This window comes from Genypterus blacodes, unplaced genomic scaffold (genome assembly GCF_046128005.1).
Source record: "Genypterus blacodes isolate CSIRO-AG114 ecotype Tasmania unplaced genomic scaffold, CSIRO-AGI_Gbla_v1 ptg000240l_1, whole genome shotgun sequence".
In the NCBI taxonomy this organism is placed as follows: domain Eukaryota; kingdom Metazoa; phylum Chordata; class Actinopteri; order Ophidiiformes; family Ophidiidae; genus Genypterus; species Genypterus blacodes.
The window spans coordinates 992,617-1,019,907 of NW_027467038.1; the positions used below are offsets into that span (position 1 = coordinate 992,617).

At 47.7% G+C, this 27,291-nt stretch overlaps 4 protein-coding genes across 4 annotated transcripts in view; all 4 read right to left on the bottom strand.

Annotated features, from left to right (window-relative positions):
* evpla (envoplakin a) overlaps positions 1–4,215 on the bottom strand; it is a 13,755-nt gene extending 9,540 nt beyond the window's left edge. Inside the window, exons 1-2 of the mRNA XM_076171127.1 lie at positions 3,947–4,215; positions 81–180 (exon numbers count right to left, since the gene is read on the bottom strand). Of these exons, the coding sequence (XP_076027242.1) occupies positions 81–180; positions 3,947–3,999 (153 nt within the window). The 5' untranslated portion in view covers positions 4,000–4,215. The remainder of the gene's footprint in view (positions 1–80; positions 181–3,946) is intronic.
* A 3,147-nt stretch (positions 4,216–7,362) lies between these two features.
* Positions 7,363–16,095, bottom strand: srp68 (signal recognition particle 68). Its single transcript, XM_076171140.1, has 16 exons — positions 15,950–16,095; positions 15,521–15,587; positions 15,007–15,120; positions 14,686–14,881; positions 14,465–14,547; positions 14,001–14,110; positions 13,758–13,837; positions 13,410–13,550; positions 11,433–11,531; positions 11,279–11,343; positions 10,624–10,777; positions 10,091–10,185; positions 9,785–9,917; positions 9,612–9,687; positions 9,471–9,523; positions 7,363–9,155 (listed from the first exon to the last, which is right to left on the bottom strand). The coding sequence occupies exons 1-16, from the start codon at positions 16,035–16,037 to the stop codon at positions 8,928–8,930; spliced, it is 1,782 nt and encodes a 593-aa protein (XP_076027255.1). The 5' UTR covers positions 16,038–16,095; the 3' UTR covers positions 7,363–8,927.
* A 502-nt stretch (positions 16,096–16,597) lies between these two features.
* On the bottom strand, positions 16,598–19,234 carry polg2 (polymerase (DNA directed), gamma 2, accessory subunit). The gene is made up of 8 exons (XM_076171145.1): positions 18,528–19,234; positions 18,140–18,239; positions 17,794–17,899; positions 17,516–17,701; positions 17,298–17,435; positions 17,106–17,186; positions 16,895–16,995; positions 16,598–16,794 (listed from the first exon to the last, which is right to left on the bottom strand). Exons 1-8 carry the CDS (start codon positions 18,988–18,990, stop codon positions 16,629–16,631), a joined length of 1,341 nt encoding a protein of 446 aa, XP_076027260.1. The 5' UTR covers positions 18,991–19,234; the 3' UTR covers positions 16,598–16,628.
* Positions 19,235–19,645: 411 nt separating this feature from the next.
* LOC143016648 (putative ATP-dependent RNA helicase DDX5) lies at positions 19,646–26,980 on the bottom strand. The gene is made up of 13 exons (XM_076171081.1): positions 26,791–26,980; positions 25,094–25,286; positions 24,908–25,004; positions 24,581–24,714; positions 24,025–24,090; positions 23,613–23,754; positions 23,306–23,466; positions 22,943–23,115; positions 22,733–22,843; positions 22,558–22,619; positions 22,401–22,460; positions 20,730–20,951; positions 19,646–20,459 (listed from the first exon to the last, which is right to left on the bottom strand). Exons 1-13 carry the CDS (start codon positions 26,829–26,831, stop codon positions 19,999–20,001), a joined length of 1,923 nt encoding a protein of 640 aa, XP_076027196.1. The 5' UTR covers positions 26,832–26,980; the 3' UTR covers positions 19,646–19,998.
* Between the last annotated feature and the right edge of the window lie 311 nt (positions 26,981–27,291).

Genomic DNA, 27,291 nt, shown 5'->3' on the forward strand with positions numbered 1-27,291 from the left:
GTGTGTGTGTGTGTGTGTGTGTGTGTGTGTGTGTGTGTGTGTGTGTGTGTGTGTGTGTGTGTGTGTGTGTGTGCTCTCACCACAGCCAGCAGCTCTTCTGCTCGGAGGATGTCTTTCTCCACCTGGTCCGCATTCCTTTGCATCCGAGCAATCAGCTGGGCCAAGGCCGTGGTCTGGGTCCTGCAGGATGACAAGAAGGGGTCAAAGGTCAACTCTGGAATTTTACAATCTTTCTTCTTCTGTACCTAAATATCCATTTGTGGACACGATCATGCATTGGCAAACTAGCACAGAGGATTTATTGGATTACATTTATTTTTCAAACTTGATATCATGAGCACATGGACACTGATATGAGAGACATTCATATCAAGGTCAAAGTGTCCCTGCTGTCCCAAACAGCCACACTGAGACAGAGGCTTTGTCCCGTGTCTTTTGTCCATTGTGGCGGTTTGACAGCTTTGCTTTATTGACAGTTTCAAACTCTCCACCTGCGATGTCTCAGGGGCTTTGGGCTCGCTCTGGGTCCGTCACCGCCTGAGCCACGCCCGAGCGTTCCCAACATGCTCGCCATTCCGCAGCGGCTGAGTGTGTCTGTCACTCCCTGGCTCGCCGTTTGCATTGTTTGCGCTTCATCCGAAAAGAAGGCTCAGTGACACACAGAGGGAAGGAGGAGAGTCTGATGGCTGACAGACGAGACAGACGAGACAGACAGACAGACCACACCCAGGACACCGGCTCCAGGGTCCGCTGAGGATTTAGAAGTGAAAAGTGTCGCGGAGGAAATGATGTTGACCTTCGATTGTTTAAGGTTTGCAGTTCCAGACCACATTTGATACCTAATATTCAAACACTGTGGCTGTTTTCTACCGCAGCTTTTCTTCTTCTTTATCTCTTAAATGATTTCACTTGAGACTCTACTTGAGCCGCTGGACATGTCCCTGCAGAATGTGCTTCAAAACACACATCAGCCGGAAAATGAAGTCACTCTTCAGCTGCATAAGGAGCCGGAGTGTAACTGAGCCAGCATGCGTCTCCTCATCACGCTGCAGACACACAGGAGGGAAGGAAGGAGGCTGGTTGGGCCTGACAATATGTCCACTAGGGGGCACTGTGAGGGCCCAAACATCACCTCTGCCCATCACATGAACACTGACATTCATGACCCCATGACTTAGGGTTGTCTTGCATCATGCAAACGTACATAATTTTGCGAGGATGTGCACAACAATGTGTGTGTAGAGTGCGATCTCGAGTTCTGCTTGCGTAGTTTGTGTGACAGTGCCGCTCTTCATTCCTGCGCTGACGTCAAAGCTCCACTACAGAATACAGACAAACCTCTCAAACCTTCATTTGTGACATAACAAACATACCAAACAACCTCCAGGGCCGCACACTCATCTCGTTCACAGAAGACAGAAGTTGGCACACACCTTAGCTGGGATTGCTGAGATAGATTTACAACCTCCAGAATGTCATTACACACACTTTAATGATAGAGGAATGAAGGAATGCAAACGGTGCCCATCACTCATCCAGCTGATAATCTGGTTTTACAGCAGTTTGACAAAGGCCTCCTTATTCCTGCACACAACAGCAGGAGAAGCAGGTATGCCACACACACACACACACACACACACACACACACACACACACACACACACACACACACACACACACACACACACACACACACACACACACACACACACACACACACACACACACACACACACACACACACACACACACACACACACACACACACACACACACACACACACACACACACACACACCCCCTGAGCCCCTTGACCAGCTTGAAAACAATGATTGCTAGCAGAAACTGTATAATCTGTCATTACTCTGCTCACTGCAGTGGAAAGCATCAGAGCTCACAGGACGCCAACAATCAAACCTTCACGCCTCATACATTCAATCATGGAGCTTAGTCTGCATGTTGGCCTGATTCCAAGCATCAAGCTTCCAACATGGGCTCCATTATAGTTTATCACCTGATGAAGCAACAACCTAAAGGAATCCCCTGTCTCCCCCTTTGGATAGAACTTTAAACACGATGATTGATTGGTTTGGTCAGGCCGAACCGAAGATCCACATCTGTGCCCTTCAGCTCTTCTGTGAAGTGAAAGTACTCCTCCTCTTCCTCACTCTAAATGAAGGATGAGAGGCTGGCAATGAGTCACACCTTCTCTGTGTGTGTGTGATTGTTCGTCTGTGTGTATCTGCTTACTCATGTGTGTATCAATCAAGCGTGTCTCTTTGTACACAGCCATAGTGTGTTAGGCGGGGCTCCTTCTCCCTGGGTGAGTGTTAATTCTCGGGCGGTGACAGGAGTGTGTGCGAGCTTTGATGCGAGGCGTTCAGGTGCACAGAGGTGCTGGGGATCATTTGGGGCTTTTGTTGATCAAAGAGTTGGGTTCATGAGGTTAATGGGGATTAAAGGGGGAAACAGTGACCTTCTAAGGTGGAAATCATAATTATCAATGTTTATGCTCATAATACAAAGACTGAATTATCTCACGTCAAATTAATTTAGTCTAGATTCTGATTCACATACAAATGTCTTGGGTTTTGTATCCACATTTATCCAATTGACTGGTTTGTCCATAAAAACAACAAATCCTGTGCTGCAAACATTCTAACACTCATTTCACTTTAATCTTCTGCAAAACTTCACCCAAGCTGACAGTTAACATTGCGAAATTCTAACCTTCGGCAGTGACTTTGGAGGAAATTGTTCCACTTCGAGATGCTATCAGATTCAATCTGGGCGTGGCCCTTTAAATTAACCCTTTCACTCTTTAAGCATTTGACCAAAACTCCAAACCTGCCTGGCAACTGTGAAGAATGTTTGGTGTTTGGAATGTTCTGCCACACACAGACAAAACCCACAAGATGTCATCATGCATCTACCAACACACACACACATATTTTAACATAAGATCTTATCGACATGTCCATGTTATCTCCATACCTCTAATCTAAACACATGTATTGCGTAATCACAGCACTTGCTTTGATGGTGATGTATATGTTGGCGTGCAAACATCACACACACTTCAGGTTTAACCTCCAACACACACACACACATCACTTTGGTGGACTGAGGGTGTGAACCAACAGGGTGGATGTTTCTCAACCAACGCCCACATGACAGCAGGAAACCAGCTGAGCAGTCCAGACCGGCCGGGCCTCCTCACAACTCACCACCAGGACCAGAACATCAGGAACAACAGAGAATCACCATGGTCACCACCAGAGTGAGACCGGGCAGGTGAAAGTGTGTAATCAATCAATCCATCAACCAACCAATCAATCAATGGTTTAATCAATCATCACGCAGGGCTCAGGGGCAGAGAGTGTTGTCATGTGTCTCCATCACAATCCAGCAGTTAGACAGGTCCAGGGCTGAATGGAGCAAAGTCAAGCAACCCATCCACTTCTCCATCTCTAATCAAACGATCATTGATTTACCACTTATAGGGAAAGGTCACATTTAGGAGTAAGAGTCACGTGTTCCTACAGAACAAGCTGAGGTCAGGTTTGTAGCTTGTTTGTTGCCTGATCGGACAACAAAACAAGAAACATTAAAGACACAAAAGGGTACTTTCCCACACCCACACACGCACACACACCGTGTTGACACAGTCAACCTGACCTCGGGTGCCTGCCTGTCTGCCTGTCTACCTGTCTGTCTGCCTGCCTGCCTGCTGATCACCGCGGCGGAGGATCGACGGGACTCACCGGCTCACGGCTCCGTCTTTCATCGAGCACCGAGCGGAGCGGAAAGAGGACAGAGTCTCTCACGGGAAACATGACACACTTCCCCCGCTCGGGACGGAGAGGAGGAGGGGGGAGCGTGACCGACATAGCGCCCAGCGCACACACACACATACACACACTCACACACACAGGTAACCACTCACTTGGTGCTCTTGCTGGTCAGCTTCAGCGAGGTATCCTCCTTTCTCTTAAACATCCTGGCGGTCTGGGTGGGGGGTCGAGTTAAGATCCCACTAAAGTCTCTGTCTCTCTCTCTCTCTCTCTGAGTGTGTGTGTCCCCTTCTTGTCTCTGTCTTCCTCAGCTTGTGTCTCCCACTCTGCCTCTCCTCTCTCTTTGGCTCTCCTCAAAACTCTAAAACACAATCTCACACACACACACTCCCACCTGCGTGTGTATGCTTATGTGTGTGTGTGCTCACGTCAGTACACCTTAACCCCCCCTCCCCCCTCCCTCGCCCTCCAGCTCCTCCCTGACAGGTGAACAGGTGTGTCACCGCCCAGACATCCATCAGGCTTGTAGAGGAGGACCGGACTGACCTGTTCTCCACACACTCCCTCTTCCCCACCCTCAGCCATGACACACACACACTCCACAGGCCCTTTGGCTGCTGTAACACACACTGCAGTGCACACAACCCCTGCGGGGATCACAGAGCAGAGGAATCACACCAGGCAGCAATGCAGTGATTCACAAACACACACACAGATAGTAAAGGTGACCGGAGACCGGAGCTTCAGCTACTCAGTTACAAGTTCATATTGTTTTTTTGCCCCTTTAAAGAGTTTCCACGGCAACCTGTGTGAGAAGCAGAAGCTACTTTCAAACCTTCTTGCTACTCGTGATTAAAAAAAGTTCATCTTAGTAAAGGTTAGCTACACGGCAAGCTAATGAGGAAAAGTAGCTAGCTACTTCAAGGGTGTGTGTGTGTATGTGTGTGCGTGCATGTGTTTTGAATAAAGTGTGATAGCAGTCTCCCTCTCCTAATTAGCTGTGTAGCTTTTGCTAAGCTATACAGCTACTCAGTAAGTTCCTAGAAAAGCTACATTGTTTTGAAATGGCAGCAGGATTTAGTGTCTTTACTTTAATCTCTAATCTCAACACGGATGAGACACAAAACGCCACAATGCAGTAACCAAGAAGTACCACTGTTAGTACGCGCCACAACTTTTGAGAACCACTCTATCCATTAAACAGGGGTTTTCTCCTGGCTGTTGTTTCAGTCACCGTATGAAGTGGGTCAGGTTCCTTCTGTTGTGCAGGAACAGCAGGTTCATTAAAGGCCAATGTATAGCAGGTTTAATGTAGGTCTCTCTCTCACACACACACACACACACACACACACACACAGTACACAATGTTGGCACAGCTCCAAGGTTGTGTGTAGTTATTGTGATTGTGTCTATTTACTGTATGGGCCCTCTGTGTGCCTGGGGCCTCTTCCTCAGACATGATGACAGGTTTTCACTCTCAACACTCCCTCTCTACGTTACTGGGAGGCCAAAGGTCACCACACCAGTATTTGAGTGTTGAGTATCAAGTGTTGTTGCCCGGGGCAGTGATTGACCTTATTGTGGTGACCCCCCCCCCCTCTATCCTCTCCTCATGGTGGTTGATGATGCCCCGCACATCCTCACTTGGGTTGGACAGGTCGCTGACATGAAACACTTGCAGCTTGATGTGCAGATTAACAGACAAAGACTTGTGACTGAGGTTGAATTAAAACCAGCCCTTAATCATTAGGATGCCGCTCAGAAATCATACCTCCACCAAGCCTGAAGAAGTCATAATTGGCCTTGTAACAAAGCTCTTGTGCTGTGAGTTTGACCCGTCCTCGCTTACACAGGATGCTTGGCTCTGGTTTGAGTCGTGGACCTTCTGGTTGTGACTCATCGGCGTTCACAGCAACACAACACGACTTCCCTAAAGTGAACAAAGACACACTTAAGATGACTTCATTGAGGGCTGCAGTGCACTTTATGTTTCAAACACAGCCTGTGTGTGTGTGTGTGTGTGTACAGTCAACAGTGGAAAAAAAGTGTGATGACCTGCGGGCCAGAGCGGAAGTCCATGACATCATGCCCCCTAACCGAGGCAAATGTCATGATGGGAGAGACACTTGCACGCATTGCGGTCCTTGTGCAGCAGACATGCGAGTCATTCAGGATCAGGGCGTCTCTCTCTCCGCAGCGTATCAACAATGGGAGATCATGGCGAGGAATGCAGCCCGGCAGCTTTGCTCGCGGCGGAGAGGGGAAGTGAACAGAGCGCATATTTGTGAACGGTCCGCTCACACTGTGGCTGTGGGTGCGTCCACCTGCCTGAAACAACAGATACTGTTTCGGTTGTTATGGGAGAATTTGGGGGGGGGTTGCATTTTCAGCAACATCAACAGCCTGGGATCAGATTTGAGCCTCTATGATTGAGATGCATCAGAGGCTTCAATGTTCATGTTTCTGTACCTGTGAAGCTAAGAAGACTGAGAAGAAGTTCCCATCTCCATGTACCAATGAACAAACCTCTCCTACAACCCACCGACCCACACCAATGTGGAGTTGTGCGTCATGGAACACGTCTGTTCCAACCATTTCTTGTAAAATAACTTTAAGCCACAATAACAGAATGTGGATTCTCTGTGTGAGCGTCCAGCATCACCTCCTGGCCTCAGTGTTATGAGGTTCCAGCTGCTCAAAAATAAGTCAAGCACAGAACCTTTGTAAGTGAAAGCTGCTTTATGTTCTAGGGCTTAGGTTTGTGTTTATTGATGGGTTTGATACTTTGGTAAGAAACTCAAACACGATGTTAATTGAGGTAGAGGAAGGTAGAGACGGGGTGAGGGTGAGGATGAGGGTGTGTCTCTCCTTCAATGAGCCGCACTCTGCAAACACACACACACACACATCAATGTCTGCTTAGTAAATATGATATTCAAAGCTTCGGACTTTGTTTAGAACCTTTTCACCTCGAGCACCAAGCAGACAGTTAGGTTATAAGACGGTTCTATTTCCTAACTCTGGACCGATTCGCTCAAGTTTTCATCTCAAGCTTTGAGGAAACAAACGTCAAAGACAAACTGCAAGTTTCACTTCCTTTCTGTCTGCTTCATGGAGACAATCGTTGTCAAACAAAGACAGGACTTCACTTCTGTCTAGTGATTAAAAGTGATGACAGGTGGCAGATAAGCATCAGGTAGAGAAGCGAAGGTAGGCGAGTGTGTGTGTGTGTGTGTGTGTGTGTGTGTCAATCCAAACATTCTTGAAATAAAAGGTGTAAAGGCGAGTCACGTATGTGCCAACTAGTGTTGAACAAATATGAAAATGCAGATACACAGAGTCAAACACACCCTACAAAGGCATCCTATGCACTTACACACCCACAGAAGGTGCATGTCACTCACACACACACACACACACACACACACACGCTTTCTAGCACATCTCAAACATATTTCTCCCATTGATAGAACTTAAACCTTGATTTCCTGTTTGTGGTCTCCCAGGTGTTTCCAGGTGAGCCGTCGTCATGGTAGAGGAGGAATAAAAGGTCAAGGTCACACGTGGGTTTGGTGCAAATATACTTTTAATTAAGAGGCCTGGAAACCAAATCAACTCATACACTCATCCTGACATTGATCTTTCAGTTCTCGCCCTTTGAGTTTCAAACGATCACGAATCACGAGCCGCCACTCTTCTTCCCGGCTGGTCGAGGTAAAGAGCATGGAATCACTCCAGCTCGTCTCACACACACACACCTGGGTAACATAAAAACACTGGCATGGAGAAACAGAAACGTCTAAAAATGAGAATATTTGATTAAGAAAATTTAGGATTTGTATCATCAATCACAGGCAAACGGGTTCAGACCAGGACCCAGGAGAAGAACCGGAGGAGGCCGGGGAAAGGACCGGAACACTCGGTCCAAAAGCAGACAGGGACAGAACAGAGAAAGAACGACATTTTCCAGGCTTACAACATTTCAGTTTGTCTTACAGAGTGTGTGACAGTCAGACATCTTTCAATCATTCAACCTTCCATTTAAGACCAAAGCTTTCTGCCAGTTTAAGGAACGGAACTGAAGCCGTTTGATCCCAGCAACATGAAGAGCATGAGTGCAGCGGGGCACTGAGGCTGAAGGTGTGTGTGACCGGGGGTCGAGGTCGCCGCTCTGATTCTTTCATGTTGTTGTTGTTATAGCGCCGCCATCAGGTCGACTTCATTTTCTTTGTAAAAAGTGAGTTCATGTGTCCACCAAGTTGAGTTACAGAGGGAGAGAAGTGATTAATGAGAGGATGAATAAAGCCACGCCCACTCAATGCAGGCGTCCAATACAGTAAAGCTTTAAAGAAATATAAAAACTAAAGATCAAACTTAGGTCAGGCTTGATCCGGACGTTCTACTTTCAAACTTTTGTGACAAATGACTCAACATTGTAGCAGGAGATACAAAAACTGTTTTTGGAAAAATTCTAAATGACAGAAAACTGAGCTACAATCCAAAAGCTACAATGTCGTCCAGATGTAAAAGCGGTCATTACAGCGCCGCCACCATCAGGCCGAGCGGGTTCTTCCCTGGACCGTGTAGAACCGGCCCACTCTGCCGTCTACCAGGCAGACGGACAAACACACACGAGACTGAAGGTTTTAGTGTTTGGGGTTAAAAACCTCTGACGCACAAAACAGAAGAAAAAAAAGCACAAAGGCTGTGAAATAATACTGAAGACAAAACGAGCGGCTGAGTTTACAGAGACAGAAGTGTGAGGATGACACCGTGGCTGTTTCAGGATGAAGAGCGACATGGAGACCTGTCACATGCCGAACCTCCGCTGGCTCAGACTCAGGAGCCCACACACACACACACACACACACACACACACACACACACACACACACAGCCTGATGTCATACAGTAATGTTGCTTGTTAGACTTGGGTCATATTGCTAATTAATATAGATTTGATGACTTCTCTCTAATCTGAATCAGACCCCTCCCCCCCCCCCCCTCCTGTACTTCAGCACCAAAAATCAAAAACAAACAAACAAATAAACTAAAATTAAACATCTGACCCAAGTCTGGTTGTTGGTTGTGGACTTGTGGTTGTCGGCCCGCGGGCCCGAATTGGGGCTGAATTTAGCTGCCGAAGCCAAAGATGCCCTTGATGTAGCCGGTCAGGCCGCCCTTGCCCTTCTGCTCCACCTTATCATCCAGGGGCGGGAAGGCCACGTGGTTGAGCGCCAGGTCGAAGAACAGAGGCTTGCAGGGGATCGGCTGGAAGTCGGGAGGGAACTGGACCAGGTTGGGCTGCTTTCCCACCAGGGAGGGGTCCAGGCGGAACGTGTCCAGGCGGTCACAGAGGGGCTGCAGGGAGGAGGCGGAGTCAGAGAGTCAGAGAGGTTTAGAAAGAACCAGAATGTGAGTCTGGACTCGGCCGGTGTCGTTCTGTCAGACTTCACTTCCCCCTCTCTGTTTGTCTCTCAATGGCCTCATGTGAATCCCAGCGCTTATTTACTCAACGTATGCAGCGACAATAAAGCTCAAACATTCAGAACACAATGTGGCCAAAAGTTTGTGTTTGAGCTGCACCCATCAGCGTTACCTGACAGGTGCATGAACTCAAACACACGGCCGTTGTGACCCCAGGCCGGTCTACAGACTACAGACTTGTCCACTCACCGTGTTATCCTTCACCTGCTGCTGTGAGGGAACTTCAACCGTCTCATCCGTGTCTAAACACAGAAAACAACAACAGCATGAAACAACGCAGCCGCTTTGTAAACAGAAACAGTCTCCTGGACAGTGAAATGTTAAACTCACCTAAGATGGCGGCAGCCTGCAGGGAGTATTTCTCAGCGTTGACCTCAGCGATGAGTTCCTGCACATCGGGCAGATCCTGAAGGTCACACACATTAAATAGGCATTAGGTTAAAATACAGAGTGAAGATTTTAAGATCACATAAACCCCGTCTCTGTGTGTGTGTGTGTTCGACCTTGAGGCTGGTGTTGTTGAGGCTCTTGGCTTTAGACACGACCTCTCTGGCGTACTTCAGCACCCTCTCATACAGCACCAACGCCTCGCTCCACTTCTTCACCACCACGTAGGACTGGGCGATGAAGAAACACCTGGCAGGTAAACAGGAAGTACATCAGGTGATCAAAGCCTGCAGAGGGCCGAACGTGTGTGTGTGTGTGTGTGTGTGTGTGTGTGTGTGTGTGTGTGTGTGTGTGTGTGTGTGTGTGTGTGTGTGTGTGTGTGTGTGTGTGTGTGTGTGTGTGTGTTTGTGTGTGTGTCCTACCTGTAGGCTTTGTAGACCAGGATCTTCAGAGACACCTCTTTTTGGAAGCTGTGGTCTTCCTCCAGACCTTGCAGGGTGGAGAGCTCAGCCAGACTCTAGAGAGAAAGAGAGGGAAGCATGTAAAGTTGAGTCACATGGTGCAGCTTAAACACACGAGCAAAGACATGAGACACACGCCAAACTAACGCCTGTGAGCAGAGGGCGTTTGCATCAAATCCCGAAAGTGTGAGGCTCCTAATGTGAAAATGAGCGACAGAGAGGATCGCAGATGTGAGGAAATAAAAGCATGGACTGCAGACGCATCTCCAGTTCACCCTGGAACGCCCACACATTCACCTGCACTTACAAGGTGAGGAGCAGGAGAGGGAGGGAGGGAGGGAGGAAGTCAAACAAGGTGAGGCATCAACGCCGCTCAAACAGAAGATCATCACATCTGACAGCATTTGTAAACACGTCACTGAGAAAGCAGAAGATATAAAAACACAAACTCTCGACGGAGGCAGCAGCGTCTTTAAACCCACACGCCATCTTACCTGCAGGATGATGTCATACAGGCGGATGAGGTCCTGAGGGCGGGGGCCTCTCTTGTTCTCGTCAGCCTGGGTCTCCTTCAGCTTGGCCTGCAGTGTGTGAGCCATGCTCTCGTTCCTCTTCACCACCGTGCACAGCTTGATGTAGGTCAGGTAACTGGGGGAGGAGATGAGCGCAGCATGGTTTACACTCAGTGTGCAGACAAAATCTAAAAACCACACTTGTGTATATTAACGCATCTACAACACCGGGGCTCTCAGCTGTGCTGGCATGAATCAGGGGAGAGACTCTGAACCCGACCTGTGACCTCAGAGTCTGGACGGCCTAACTAAGTGATGTAGGCAAGAAATCCTGTCCTCCTCTCATCGCTTGTTTCAGCTACTATGGTTCTGTAAACTCAGCGCAAGTGTGTGAGGGACAGCATGAACACACACAGAGCGTGTCGTGTGTCTTTTGCGTGTCAATATTTTTGGCCGGGCACCAGGCGTTCCTAAAACCACATCTGGCTGACAGAGTGACGCTGGCCTGGCGCCGCTCATTCGGCAAATATTAACCAAACCAGTGCCTGCACGCAAGCAGGGAATGGCAGCACAGCGTCGCAGCCACGTGAGTTCACAGTGACGTGTGTGTGTGTGTGAGGCCCGAGCGGCTCTGTACCTGTGCAGGAACAGCATGTTGGACACTTTGCCTCCGTCGCCCTCGGAGCCTCTCTCTCGCTGCTTCTGCAAAAGACAACACAAGTTACGTTGATGCTGTTCCCGCTCTGACATCACGCAAACAACTGTTCTTCTTCTTCTCCTTCTCCTCTCACCGCCTCATTCTTGAGTTCCTCTCTCACGGCCTGGATGGTGTCTCTGCACTCGGCCAGCAGGGTCTCGTACAGATGCTCTTTGGTCTCCTCGTTTCCTGCCTGCACACACACACACACACATCAACACCCATTTACTAATTGAGCTGCATTGAATGAAGCTTTCCAACAAAACCTGCAGGACCAGTTACAAGTGATGTGGTTCTGTCTTATGGAGGACACCAATACTATTCAACCAAATATGTGAGACATTACAACGATGGTGAAGTGAGATATGTTCAACCACTGTGTAAAAGGAAGAGCATCAACCTGATTGGAGGATGGAGCACCCATTCATTTGGTGAACTCTGGGTCACTGCGCGCACACACACACACACACACACACACACACACACACACACACACACACACACACACACACACACACACACACACACACACACACACACACACACACACACACACACACACACACACACACACACACACACACACACACACACACACACACACACACACACACACACACACACACACACACACGGAGAAACTCGTTAAGCGCAGGAATGTGATGTGAGAGAGGGAGGCATGCGGCCCAGCAGGCTGAGGATGCATTCCTGTACGAAGCTCAGCAGCAAATCACAACCTGTGGAGTTTCGTGCCTCGGATCTTTATGAATGACAGACTTGTTCTTCACCCTCCTCATCGGTCATTTTCACCTTCGTCCTGCTCACACAATAAGCCTGTTGTCATGGTCAGACGTACAGGATGGAGTACGGTTTCACTCAAATGTGGAATTAAACATTTTCAGCCCCAACTCGGAGAGGAAACGCAGCTCTTGCATTGCTTCATGGCTCTGCTGATGCCACAGCCTTTCATCTTCACTGTGGGATTAAACTCTCCCAGCCACTATGGAGGAATGTAATGAAATAATTCCATAACACCATGATTGAAAGAGAGCGCATGAGGCCGCAGTCATGCCAACACCCTGGCAGCATCTGGCTCTACTGGCTCAGCCTGTTCAGCATCTTCTGTTGTTCAGGGTGGAGGGCCGGCCTCCTGAGTAGGGAGGAGGCCACGGCGACTATGACTGAGGTCCCAATATGGCCTTTCCTTTCCTCAGCCTCAGATCACGTACATCAGCTTAAGGGCGTAATAAAGTTGTATTACATGAAGTGAAGTGTCTTAATGCAGTTTTTTTTTTAAGTGAGCATTAATAATGGCCTCACTTGAAACTCAGAGGCATTAGCTGTAAGAGTGATGACACTAATCTGTCCACAGAGCCCAGCTGGGTGTGACCCTGCATTTATGTGTGGGCTGAAATGCACAGAATGCAGTGGTGCGATGAGAGAGACAGCATGCCTGAGAGCTGAGTGTGTGCGGGACTGATGGGTGTGCCTGCAGGGTGTGATGAGCCTGCAGGGCGCAGGGAAATGGGCGGAGCCGACAGGAGAGGAGAGAAGTGTATGGAACTGTGCCGTTTTAAGATTTTACTATAGGATAAAGAGTTGAAGGTTCACAGTCACACTGCCCCCTACAGGCTGCTGGGATAACAGGACGTGTGTTCCTACAGGTGAGCTACTGTCATCTCCTCTCTGTCCATGATAAGACTCCAGTGAAAAGGTGATGACTTGTGACTTCGGTGCCCCCTGCTGGCATGGAGTGGCATTGAACGAACTCCACTTCTCCACAGCAGAGACTTCAGAGACTTCAGGCAGCAGCTCAGGTTTCCCAGGTCACAGATCGACAGGCTGTGACCGTTTGCCAATGTCATGCATGCAGATCTCGTTTCTGATCACCGTGATGATGTCGCAGCCATCCCTGTCTTCTTCATTACCAACATGAGCATAACGTGGGAGACGATCCTACACTGCATATCACTTCACTTCCTTTCAGTGCTCCTTACAAAAATGGCCAAGTTGTTTAGGATCAGAATGCATCTTTGTTCCATTTACGCCCCCAAGAAGTCCAAACACCCACCTGAGCAATGGCGGCCTCATTGTCTGCCAGACCCAACAGGAAGATCCGGGCCTTGTCGCTCTTAACGGGCACCGTGCGACCTCGCCACTCCACCTCACTCATGGTGGCGGCCTGCTTGGTCCTGGCCTGGGTGATCAGGGACTGGGGAGGAAGGGGGGCAACGTGAATAAGATGACCTCTCTCTCTGTGTCTGTGTCTGTGTGTGTGTGTGTGTGTGTGTGTGTGTGTGTGTGTGTGTGTGTGTGTGTGTGTGTGTGTGTGTGTGTGTGTGTGTGTGTGTGTGTGTGTGTGTGTGTGTGTGTGTGTGTGTGTGTGTGTGTGTGTGTGTGTGTGTGTGTGTGTTCTTACCTCCAGTTTCTCAGCCATCATGCCTCCGCCTCCTCCAGTCAGTCTCATCTGCATCAGGTCATTGATGGCATTCTGGTCACCTATCAACCAATCAGGAGGCAGGAAAGCAGTTACAGTGTGTGTGTGTATCCCAGTACAGAGCCTGCAGCCTCTAAGAACCTCTGCGTGACTGTGAATCTGATGTGAATCTGCTCTCCATGGCGTGTGTGTGTTTGTTAGTGTGTGTGTGTGGGCGACGCTCACCGATGTTGTAGGCGCAGTAGCGGAGGTTGGGTGAGATCTCCTCCACTCGCTGACGATACAGAACCGCCAGCTCCTCTGTGAAGGCACTGGCCAGCTTCTCATAGATGGTTCTGACACAAACATGAGGGAGCAGTGTTAACAAAGTGCAGGTGATTGAAGACTTCAGAGGGCATTAGAGAGGCGAAAGCTGTCATGTGATCTCTGAGATGTTTAGGTGTGGCTGGAAGATGCACGCACACACATGAGTGTACAGTTCACTGCATTAGACAAAGTAACTCTGTGTGTTGTAACCATGGAGACGCTGCAGCAACTAGGTTAGGTTGGTGATGCAACACTGCCCTCTGGTGCCAGGTGCATGAACTTCTTTTCAAACACACATGACCAGCTGCTGACTGAATGCAGGCAAAGGGGGCGACCTCATCTTTTCACGCCTCATGTAGACGCTGCAGTCAGTTAACACTCACTTGCACTTGTTGAAGGCTTCCATGGCTCCTTTCCACTCCTGCAGCTCAAACTCCACCATGCCTGTCAGGTACGCTGTGTAGGCCTAGAGAATCATTAGTGGAGGTTTTAATACCATAAGGTTCTACATTAAACCCTGCCCTTGTCGTCATGGACACAGACCCACCAGACTCTATATCACACTACATCATGCATTCTGTAAACCCGGCCCGGTTCTGTGTACCTGCGCCTCCAGCTTGGTCTTGGCGTCCACACGGGGACTCTCACACAGCTTCTCCAGCTTCTCGCTGTGCTTGGCAGCCTTGCGCAGTCGGGCCAGCAGGTGGAAGCGTTTGCGAGGCTCCGTGTTGGCCTCCTGCTTCAGCTGCATGGCGTAGCTCCATGCACGCTCCGCCTCTATCAACACCAGCAGCAGGTACCTGACCGACACACGGTGGAGGGTTTATTACACACTTAAGACATCAATGACCTCTCCGTTCTTTACTATCAATACTCTAACATCAGGCAGGTCGCTGTCCTAAACGTAGCTCAGGTTTCGCCTCACCGGCTGTCTGAGAGCATCTCCACAGTAATTTTCTTCCCGATGAATTTGTGCCGGTTGCCCATCTTGAAGCCGAGGGTCTTACGCAGGCGGCGCAGCCTGCGTGAGCAGTAACCCCTGGAAACAGACGCGAGGTTACATCACACTTCATCAACAACGCCCACAAGTTACACAAACAAACTTATTCAGTCATCATCTTCTGTTTATTTTGTTATTTGAGCAGCTTGATGAGCATGGGAATGTGTAACATCTGTCTCTACATGTGAGAGCACAGGGAGACTAGAGACGAGATGTGAAGCCACCACACAGCTGGATCCACACAGACAACAGCTGCAACAACAGCTGCCTCACTGAGGTTGATCAACAGAGCTAAATATTGGGACACAAATGGAAACTAAATGCTTTTACAAATGAACCTCCACTGTTAAACATGGACACTGATTGATTAAACCTCACTTAAATGTGGAGAACCTAAAGCTTCCATGAACATGGCCGTGGTGTGTGTGTGTGTTCTCACCTGTATCTCTGGTAGTCTCCATGTCTGAGGCCATGCTGCTGCTGTGACTCCTTGATGATTTGCAGGACTGCAGTTTCATGTTAAGGCACAAAGCTTCTTCATCTCTCCTCACAGATCAGAGTAAACGTTGCTCTATTAAGCTACAAGTCAACACAACTAAAACAACAAACTCACATTAAATGGCTTTAATAATTCCTCATCCTAACACTTCAATGAATTCTATTTGTCGAGTCAATTTAAATTAATCCGTTTCAGTGAACTGAAGCTGCTTCTGAATGACACGTAGCCTAAGTTAGCTAACGTTCCCTTCTGACCGAGCTAGCTAGCTAGCTAGCTAATGTTAGACCCTGAGCCTGACAGTTTCGCCTAAGCAAAGATTCCAAGAAAATGAAAAACGCTACATGTAAAGTCACTCATTCGTAAGGATACTTTCTAGTCCGAGGCCTCCATCGGACTGCTTTCCTTTCTTTTCATCCGCCGAGGGAACTTTAGCTTCGTTCTGCTTGTCTGCGGCCATGTCCAAATGCTGATGCTAAGCGGCACACATGCCACGGACCAATGGTAGTAGAGGGAGCGGCTTAGTCACATCCAAATCCCGCGATACTTACGTTCGCGTGGCTCTCAGAGGCCATGCCGGAAATATACAGATCCGTCGCAAAACCGGGGCGCGTCCATTAAAGGCGTCCTAGGGGGCGCGTCTATTAAAGGCATCATATGGGGGCGCGTCGATTGCTCCAGTGCTTTATCAGATGCGTCTGTAGGTTAGGTGAATAACTGGTGACGTAAAAAGTATATAAAATAGCATATTATTACGCCTTACCAGGAATTTAATAATGTATTAACTTCGATATATGGGAAATACCATTAAAATGTGGACATCAAGTGAATTTACCACTTTATAAAGACTAAAAATCTAGGGGCTTCACTTCAACTGTAAAACTCTGTAAAACTGCAGCTGTCACAAACCAAATGAAATATTCCTGTGAACAAAGATAAAATATGAATTAAAAACATACAGCAGAAAAGGAAGTCAAGTGAAGGAAATGTTTTATATGAAATAGTTTAATATTTCAGGATGAAAACCTGACACATTCATACTGAAGGCCATTCACATGCTGTCAGCGGCAGATATGTATCTGGAGAGAAAATGTCTGATCTCAGAGATGTGCACAGTCTCTTTAATGGTGGTGTCTCTGCTGCGGACCTGAAGGAGGCCACTCTCCAGTGTGTTCTCGCTGATCAGCACAGTGAAAAGCACTCCCATCTCATCATACCTGCAGAACGTGGGCAGAAACAAACACATGTGAAATACGTTCATCAACCCAAGGTTCAGCATTCCTGCTTCTCATCAATGCAAAGTTTATTGCCCTTTACTTGTTGTTCAGCTGCTCCATTGACGTTGGCACAGTATCAAGATATCCAGGCCACACAGAGATTTCAGCCTCCTGTAGTTCCAGCTGCAGGCCTTCACAAATCTCAAAAAGAAGCCATCACTCATTAATCCATCTTGAAAAATCCACAAAATAATAACATATCACTAAATGAAGCTGTTGGATGCGTCATCACACACATTTAGACTTCTTACCTGCCTTAGCTCCACGGTGGCTCCTCTGCCGATGTCCAATGCCACTTTGACTGGAGCCAACACTGGATGCACCTTCAGAACCTGAACACAACATTTCATTCAAAAAAAAAAAGGCTCCTAAAAATAATTTCAATACTCAAAAATAAAGGGCGAGATGAAAATATGAGAGAATGTTTCCTGCAGCATCTTCACCTTCCTCTGCTGCAGCTTCTGTTTGCTGTTCTCTCTCTTCAGCTGCTGCAGTGAGTTGTGCAGATACGCCATCACACCGCGGTCCATGTTCGCCGTCACGGAGACTACGTGAGGAACCGACTTGCGCCCGTCTCGACTCTGAAACATTGAAAAGGACACGCTTGTAGCTCAAGTCGAACTCAAAAGACTCAAAGTGTCCACAGTGAGACACTCCTGACCTGTAGTTTGTTGCGGACTCCTTTGTGCATTTGCAGCAGCTCAGCGTCTCCTCGGTTCCACAGCGTCTCCAGGGGCTCCTGTCCCCACGGGAAGCTGTAGACGACCTTCACGCCACGAGACGCCGTCCCGTCCAACTCCTCTGCCGGGACGTCACTGCTGTCGAAGTCTGACGGAGACGAGGCAAACTGGACGAGGAAAGATTGGAACAGATGAAGAAACAGAGCCATGGGAGTGAAGCTTTCTTGTTATGATCTGCCACACACACACACACACACACCTTTTTCCACCACTTCAGCCTCTGTCGTGCCCAGTGATCCATCCAATGGGAAGATGTTTTGGGAGAGCAGAACCACACTAGAGATGCCTGAGTGACTTCAGCCGCGCTGCCAGAAAAAGAACCATTACAGAAACATGCTGGCAGAGTGATCCTGGGGAGGCTCGCTCAATAGAGGTCAGGTAATGAAGTGTGTATGATGTCATAAACACAACCATCTGATTTCCCTCACATCCAACAACAGATCTGATGGATTGTTGGGACTGAGACACTTAACGTTCACATTCAAAGGATGAAGCTTCACAGGAATGTGTGTATGCACAGGTGTGTGTGTGTGATGAAGCCTCACCATCCATCTGAGGACTGGAAGCACACACCCGACTCAGCCAGACCAAAAGGCAACTTCCTGTTTACCAGCTCCAATGAGGGCACGTACTGCTCCAAGGCAGCTGAGAACCAGAACGATGAACAACGAGGTGAAACATTAGAATCAAAGGCCAGTGTCTCCTTTCATTGGACACGTGGACTGGCAGTTGGCAGCTGAAGAGTTGCCACCTGCCCTTGAGCAAGGCACCAAACCCCAACCTGCTCCACAGGTGTTCTTCTTTGAGGGATCCCCTAAATGAGACTTATTTAAGAGGCCCTCAAACATGTGTCCAATGAAATGAGACACAGCTGGAGTGAATGGTGAAATACGTTTATGTTAAACACTTCAAACACTTCTGCCAACACTCTACCTTGAAGAAAGTTTGTTCTCAGAGACGCTGAGCCCTGCAGCAGCATGTGGACCTCCTGGATGAGCTGCTCCTTACTCCCTGCCTGCTTTAACGTTTCCTTTAGCCTGTCAACATCAACAATCTTCTGCGTTGTGTGTCCATGTGCTCCACCATGCAGGCTGCTGCTGCACACTGAGCTTATCCCAAACACCTGAGCGGAGGACCTGCTCACAGAGTCCCACCATCGCTCCAGCAGGTTCCTCCTGAGCTCCACGCCCAGGGGCCCGTAGCAGCAGCCCAGCCCCCGCTGAAACCGCTCCACGTTAGCCTGACCCGGAGAGACGTAGTGTCTGTCCACGCAGAGCTGCAGTAACGTCCGAACTCCATCCACATCCTCATGAGTGGAGCCTGGGCCGCCACAGCGCCCCCTGGCGTGCTGCAGAGACACCAGCCGTGAGTGTTTCCTGACACTACGAGTGAACATGAGGGCGAGAAATAGAAAGTATTGGCGTTACCGTAACAACGAGAGATCTCTGAGCTCACCGCTAGCTGCCGGTCTGTCAGTCACATGTGATTCACCCGTCTGTCTGCATGTCTACGGCAGAAGAGCCTCACGACGCGCGAACCCGTCAAACAATCACATTAACACTTATATACCGCGAGTCTCTCATCTTATCACGCGAAAAAGTTCGTAAAACATCGCAGTTGTGGTTGAACTTGAGATAACCCGGAACTGATACCATTACGTCCGGGTTAAGATGTTCCTTTCAAAGTAAACGTAATTGCAACAACCATGTATGTGTTGAAACAAGAGTGTCGGTGAAGACTTATTAACTAATTGTTTCTAAACTCATTTCCAAACTACACTCGGGACCACCAGGTAAAATACAAATGATCAACAGGCCTGTGAGGAATCAAATCGAATCAGCATCGATTCATGTTTACACTTAGTTTTAATCAGTACCCACATACCAGACAGTCTATTTGCTGTGGATTGTGGTTATAAATGTAAACTCAATTGTCCAGACTAGACTAAGTATCCAATTATCAACTCAAGCATTGAAGATATGAACATCTCAAGTCTAAATCATTCCAAAATTCTTCCAACCCCAAATTCCCAGAGACAAAAGAAGACAAGATTTCAATTTTCTTATTTTTATTGAAAGGGACACGCCCAACCTTTATATTATGATCTTCATCACATCACTTTAAACATACCACAAACTGAAAACATTGCATTACCTAGTAAAAATAAATTACTGAGGAATGTAACAAAAACAGTCAAGGAAAAGTGCAGCAGTTATCGTTGCACTAAAGAAGACCTATCAACGACTCCATTTAACGCTGTGGATTTACTGAATAACTCCAAACCTGCTGTAAGCAAAATCATGTTAAACAGTACAAAGGATAATAATAACAATCGAGATACTGCAAGATTCAAGACTAAACAAAAAAATCATGTTGGTTCCATATACAGGGGCTATAATCGTGCCTACTGTGGGAAGGGCGGGGGCATGGGGTAGGGCACCATGGGCGGCGGGGGTGGCGGCTGCTGGGCCTGCGGCGGAGGCGGCTGAGGGTTGAAGGGGAATGGCGGGTGGTTCATGCCATTCTGAGCGGCCCTCTGCATGGCCCCAAACTGGGGGGGGCCTTGGAAGCTCTGATGACCAAAAGCACCCACCTGATTCGCCGGACCGCCGAAATTACCCTGTCCGTTGCTTTTGTTATAATTGTTGTTACCGTAGCTACCGCCAGAGTTACCGCTATTACCTCCGTAGTTTCCGCCGTTTTGGGTCTTACTGCCGCCAAAGGTGTTCTTTGGCCCGCTGCCAAACCCTCTATCGCCGTCCCTGTCCCTGTAACTACCACCGCCAAAGTTATTGCTCCTCCCACCCCCAGAATACCTATCCCGACGGTCGTCCTTGTAGCCACCTCTTCCCCCCCGTCCGCGACCTGGAGGAAAGGGAAGAAGAAGAAAAAAGGCGGTATGAAACAAAGGAGATGGTCCAGAGAATCACAACACAGAATCTACCAGAAACAAAACACAGATACTAACAAACGCTGAGAAGACAATGACCATAACAGTTCTAACGTTAAATACACATCCACAACAAGACATCAAAGACATAAACGTCTGGATCATTGTTCATAGGGACAAACTCGTAGTAGCTACCAAAGCTCTCCACCTTGAGTTAACGAATGTAAACAAACACCAGCGTTTACCTCCTCTGTCCTCTGCCATCTGGATCAGCTTAGGGTTAATGGCCTGGTTGGCCTCGCGGAGCACAGAGATCAGGTCACTGGCCTGTTTCATGTTGTTGGGGGTGAAGAAGGTGTAGGCTGTGCCCGTTTTTTGACTGCGGGCTGTACGTCCAATGCGGTGGATATAATCCTCGGAGGAGTTAGGGTAGTCATAATTGATGACAAATTTGACATCCTCCACATCTGTGAAAGTGTTGCAGTGTGGCAAAACAACACAAGGAGGCCACACAGGATTTTGCACACCACAACAGCCAGATCAAAGGGACAAGTTAGCAACCAGTGAAGGTTTGGGGAAGGAAGCGGTCGTTAGGCTGCGGAGGAAATGTGTTAAACAACATATTTACCAGTACGTACATCACTACTCCATGGGAATACTACTGTGGGAAGAGAGAAACGATGCACACTCCAATAGCTTACCATAATCAAAAAGATCCAAACGACTCACTCTCCCTTTCGTAACCAAGGGAGAAAAGGAATGAATTTAAGTCTTACCATTAAGGAGTATGCATTCACTAGTCCTTTCCCAATGCAGCGAAATCCCCCACAAATTGTCAAGTGACATCCAGGAGCTTCTACGCAGTTGGGCCGCGAGATACACTGGGGCCTCCTCGTGCCAATATAGGACCATTCTGTGGTACTTTGGCAGGTCCCTTTTTCCCAGTTGTCTCTCATAAAAAGCTTGATATTAAAAGGCCGCACTGCACATCTTGCCAAGACCAAATAGACCAGGTACTAATTTGACAGGGGCCCTTTAAAAATGCGGAAAGCCCAAGAATTGAACCATGTAGGACCCCTCAGGCGAGCACATAGCATTTCTCCCACCCCCTCATGAGTCTCATCAAGGCAAGATCTTCCAAGAAGCCAGTGTTCACTTGAGAAAATGTCTCTCGTAGGCAGGTCTCGACATGACGTTAAAACGCAGGCGAGGGAGGAACTTTGGTTTGAGCTGTCTCACACTCTCTCCTCTCACTAGATACTCCCACAACCCTCTAAACACCATGTGCCAGGTCTCATCAATTTTCAGTGTCAAGATTTTAAACTGCTCTCTCCATTTCAGGAAATCCAGCACTTTGATGGGGGGAAGACATCTGGAAGCTTAGACAGGCTCACAAGCACCCATGCTTTGAAGTACAAGCTCCAAAAAGGTAACAATTGTTCCAAATCTCAAACAAGTGACTTGCAATACAGCGCTCTCTAACACAACAGCATGCAAGGCAAAAGTCACAGCATCAAGCAGATCTCTTTTTTTTTTTTTTTACGTTTGAGTTGGAAACAGCTGGATGCCATTTGTCAGGTCATATCCATGGACTGAGAACAGGTGCACGTGTATTTCAACAACATATCAGAGACAAAGGCTTAGCCACACAGCCTTTTGAAGATCACTGGCACACAAGAGCTTTCACCTCTCTAGGCCCACTGGGTGGCAAGCCAGTGGAGCACTTCCAATATGTCCTCCTTCTCCCTCTCGAGGCCTGGGACTGTCATGCCTAGCCCCTGCCACAAAGACTCCACCTTAAGGTGAGAAAAACTCAGAAAATGCATAGAAAAGTTAAAGAAAGCAAAACCACTTTCTTTAAAAACAAGTGTTACATTAAAGAGGAATAAAGTCGGGCTCATCAAAGACATACTGACCTAAGCCACGGGACGCCACGTCAGTAGCAATGAGGATCGGAGCTTTGCCATATCTGAATTCTGATCGCAAGGGGACAGAATCTGAATCACACAAAAGCCACAACACAAGGATGCTTCCCCTGAGGTGAACCTTGCTGTGTGATGTATGACATCTCACCATTCAGGACCCAGTCCCTCTCTTGCTGGCTTTTGTCTCCATGAATGCCCATAGCTGGCCACCTGTCACAGCATCATAGACCAGAAAGATGGAGGAGAGGTTAGGTTTCACTTGTGACTGAGCAGACTCCCCTCGCTTAACATCTTAAAGGCTGACTGAAAGTGCAGACCCTTACCCATCTCGTCTCATCCTCCTGGTGAGCTCATCACAGCGCCGCTTGGTCTCCACAAATATAATGGTCTTGTTTTCCTTCTCACTCATTATCTCCTCCAGCAAACGAATCAGTCTGAGCGAGAGGAGATCAACGAAAGCAGTTGAGCAGAATTACTACAACAATTTTCGTTGCGATGAAGAGCAAACGGTTACAAAAAGAAAGTCTTCTCACTTGTCCTCCTTCTCCATGTCATTACAGACATCAACTATCTGCAGGATGTTGTGGTTGGCACTGAGCTGCAGGGCTCCGACGTTGATCTGGACATAGTCCTTTAGGAAGTCCTCAGCTAACTGACGAACCTCCTTAGGCCAGGTGGCGCTCCACATCAGGGTCTGGCGGTCGGGCTGCAAGACGATGTAAAGGGGAAAAGTTCAGCAACACACCAGCTTTCATTCAATGCTTAGTGGTCGTTGTTGTTCCAGTTTCAAGGTAAACGCAACACCCGATAGAAAACCAGGCTGCACACGGTCACAGGTTTGATACATTGGGAATTAAATAATTCCAGAGTGCACAGAATGAACAGCTTTTACTTACCCTGATTTGTTCCACAATTTTGCGGATCTGTGGTTCAAATCCCATGTCCAGCATGCGGTCAGCCTCGTCCAACACCAGGTAGGTGCAACGCCGCAAATTAGTCTTACCGCACTCTAAGAAGTCAATGAGACGGCCCGGGGTAGCGATGCAAATCTCAACACCTTTAAAAAGCAGAAGAGAGAAACGTTAAAGAAACTAAGCGAGACCGACCTGAGCCCATCAAACTGCCAAACTGAAACAGATCCCCTGTGGTAAAGACATGGCAAAAATGCAGTGAGCACTGTTGTTGACAGTGAGGTAAGCATACCCCTCTCAAGGTCCCTAATCTGGGGTCCTTTGGGTGCACCACCATAGATACAGGTACTCTTCAAACGGGAAGCCCTGCCGTACTCAGCAGATACCTGTTGCACCTGCTGGGCCAGCTCACGGGTTGGCGCCAGTACCAGACACTATCGGATAATGCAAACGTCATTTTTAATCTAATAAAAGAATCACCACAAGCAAGAGTACACATTTATTAACATGCTGCATCAATGGAGAAACTGATAAGGCTAAAAGAATTACATTGCCATTAACAATTAACAACCCTTGTATTGTAGAAAAGAGAATAGTCACATAGACAAGAGCTGGAAGGTGTTGTATAAAACAATCCAGTATTAGATTTCAGCATCACACTGCCCGCACACAAACGACAACAACGTGTTCTTCTAAGTACTCACGATGGGCCCGTCTCCATGCTCCAGGAACGGTTGATGTTGGATGTGCACAATTGCAGGCAGAAGGTACTGAAAAAAAGACAAATAAAGGATTGGGCTCTGGCTGTAAAATGAAGATATGTTTTAACAAAGGAGTATGTCAGTATTATGGCCCATAGCTTCATCAGCCCCACATTGGCAGGCTACTAACTGTTGAAAAGCTAAACATAATAATATTAACTGTGGATTTTATTTATGTATTGCTTTGTTGAAACCTAGTACCATTAGTAAATGATTATATAGAGTAATGGAACAACTGATCTAGCTGCTTTTCTCAGTTCAGCCTTTGTAAAACGTCCTTTGAAATAAACAGTAACTTCTTAACAACATATGCTGTATCCTAGGAAACCTGAACACTGGCACGGTGAATTTGCTTGCTGATAACTTTTGATTGAAAGGTTTGTGCTAAAGGTTTCGTTCTTATTAATTATGAATCCATTTAAGGCTTCATGACGGGATCTCAAGAGGGAGCGTGGAGAAGAAGAAGAAGGTTGGTAGAAGTGGAAAGCTCTCGACTTACTGCAAGGGTTTTCCCTGAACCGGTCTGAGCGATGCCGACCATGTCTTTGCCGCTAAGAGCGACGGGCCACCCCTGGGACTGAATTGGAGTTGGATCAGTCCAGTTCTGTTTGCCGATAACGTCCATGACATAGCCTGTAGAGAGCAGGTGTGCAAGTTAAACCAAACTCAAAGCTTGTGGCAATGACATCAAATGCTGAAACACTCATCTCATTCCATTCAGGCATCATCAAAACTCTACTAACTCAACTCAAACCACTGATCACAGTTCTACTCCAGTGTGAAACTAGCCGACTGTTAGTGATGGAGCAGGAATTGTTTTACTCACTTGGAAAAGTGGCTTCGTGGAATTTTACAATTGGTTTGGGGCAATCTCTGCCCTTGACTGTGACTTCTTTGGTTCTGCGATACTGCTCAACCTCTTGCTGTTAGAAGAAGAAACAAACAAAGAGAACCATCATGGCAAACACGTGGCGTCACGTGGAGCACACAAAACTTAAGACACGAGACTTACAGCAGGCCTGTGAGTGACGTCTAGGTGTTCCTGATAGAAGTTCTTTTGAAACTTTGGAAGCTCGTCCAGGTTCCAGTGTTTCTTCCGTAGCCTCTCACCAGGGTTCCCAAACTTCCCAGGAGGAGGTCCACCCCTATTGCCTCCTCCACCGCCCCCACCCCCTCCACCAAAACGAGGTGGCCCTCCGCCATATCTGGAGTAAAAGAAAGGGCAAGTGAGTTTTAAGTGCAGGCAGGGACAGCGGAACACCAAAGTACACACCAATATAAATGACACAAAGGGGAATTACAATTGTATGAGACTCATGAACACCATCGTCCAAACTGAGAAATGACTACATATTATTACACACTTGATCACCTGAAGGCAAGCAAGTGCACCTGCGACACACACCTCCAAAACTTATGTCTGATGGCCCTGGACCTTTGCTTTCTACAGGATCTCTCCTTGGATGAATGTGAATGCAAACATTAACAGATGCAACCTAACCCTAACTGCATCCAACTAAGCACTGACTGTTATTTAGGCTGGGACATGTTTTCCTAGGCCTTGTTGATGGAGGAGGTACAAAGCAACATTAACTTCCTGAACCTGCCGATATGTCCTGGAAAAAAATGGAAATAATCTCAACGGACCGGCACGTTTTTTCACACATTTGAGGAAAATAAATTGACTTAAGGAGGATTTCATTTCCGTTTCCATCTCCAGCACAACAGGCTGCAAATTTCATCCAGCATAGATGTCACTTTGATGAAACTTGACATTTACCAGTGAGAGTGTTCACAACATTCAACACTAAAAAATAAAACTATATGGAATGTTCAAACATGTTGGCAGTAGCTCAGTCCATTGGGAAGTTGGGAACCGGAGGGTCGCTGGTTCGAGTCCCAGTACGGACTAAACCAAGAAAGTGGATTGGCAGCTGGAGAGTTGCCAGTTTGCTTACTGGCACTGCCGAGGTGCCTTTGAGCAAGGCTCAATTTCAGATGACGTGTTTGCGTGTAATTTGCCCCAATAAAGCTTCTTCTTCTAAATAGCAGGTAAAACTAAATGTCAATTTTGATTCAACTCACTATACGATTGACAGATCCACACAAAGTGACGCTTCACCCTATAAACGTCACAAACTATTAGCTCCTCTTCCTCAATGGGGTTCGACGTGACGATGCTTCCCTTGTTTGTTTTCACTGTGTTTATGTTTGGACGCCGGACATGTTGACCTGTCACGGCGCGAGCAGCAGCGGGTCACAGGTGCAACATGAGCGGCGCCTCCGTGCCGTTCAGACCGGTCGAGGAGCCATGAATCTGGCTCACCTGAACGGAACTCGGCACCGGTAACACTCACATCCGGATTTTATTCCACCGACGCCACAAACATCAAAGGCTACAGGACGAACAGAAAGCGTTGCGTCACACGGCCGGGCAGCGGGCTAGCAAAGCGCGCGGCGACACAAACATTAGCTGCCATTTTAAATCTAAACAGCAGGAAAACAAAACACTACAAATGGATTGGGGGAAACCACGCAGCCATAGACTCCTTAGTTAGTTTTGAATATAAGACTATTTCTAGCTGTCATCCTACTAGTGTACACACAGGAATTGCTGTCCGAGCGGTGTAGCCATGACAGTTGACAGCACACCAGACGCAAAACCAAGCTGTGCGTTACGGCTCAGGCACTTGCAGACACTTTGCTTACCCTCGATCTCTGCCGCGATCTCTGTCTGAAAAGCCGGGCATTTTAAACAGACTGGTGTCGCAGAGAGGGTCGAGCTGAGAAGCCTTCAGCCGGTGCAAGTATCGGAAAACGGATGTACCAGTGATAATCTGCTCAGGGAAAATAAAGATAAAATGCCGGCAGACAAAAGTCGGAGAGAGACGGATGTGACGTCACGTGAACCGGTTAACGGCGTATCAAAGCGCGGTGTCGTTACGCTCCGGCACTATTTTAATGAGTTCGCTTCAGAACATCAGCATTTGAAGTTTGTTGAGCTCAGGTATTGATTATAGTGATCGGAACAATTGCCCTAAAATAACAAAATGTACAAAAGTAAATATACCGATTTACTTAAATGAAGTAAGTACTGCAAGGGAATAATAAGATTTAGCTTTAAATGTTAAACGTTCTAAACCCAATCAACTTGAAAACAAAACCTAAGGCTTAGATGTTCGAAATTTTCATTCACGAGAGACAATTTGT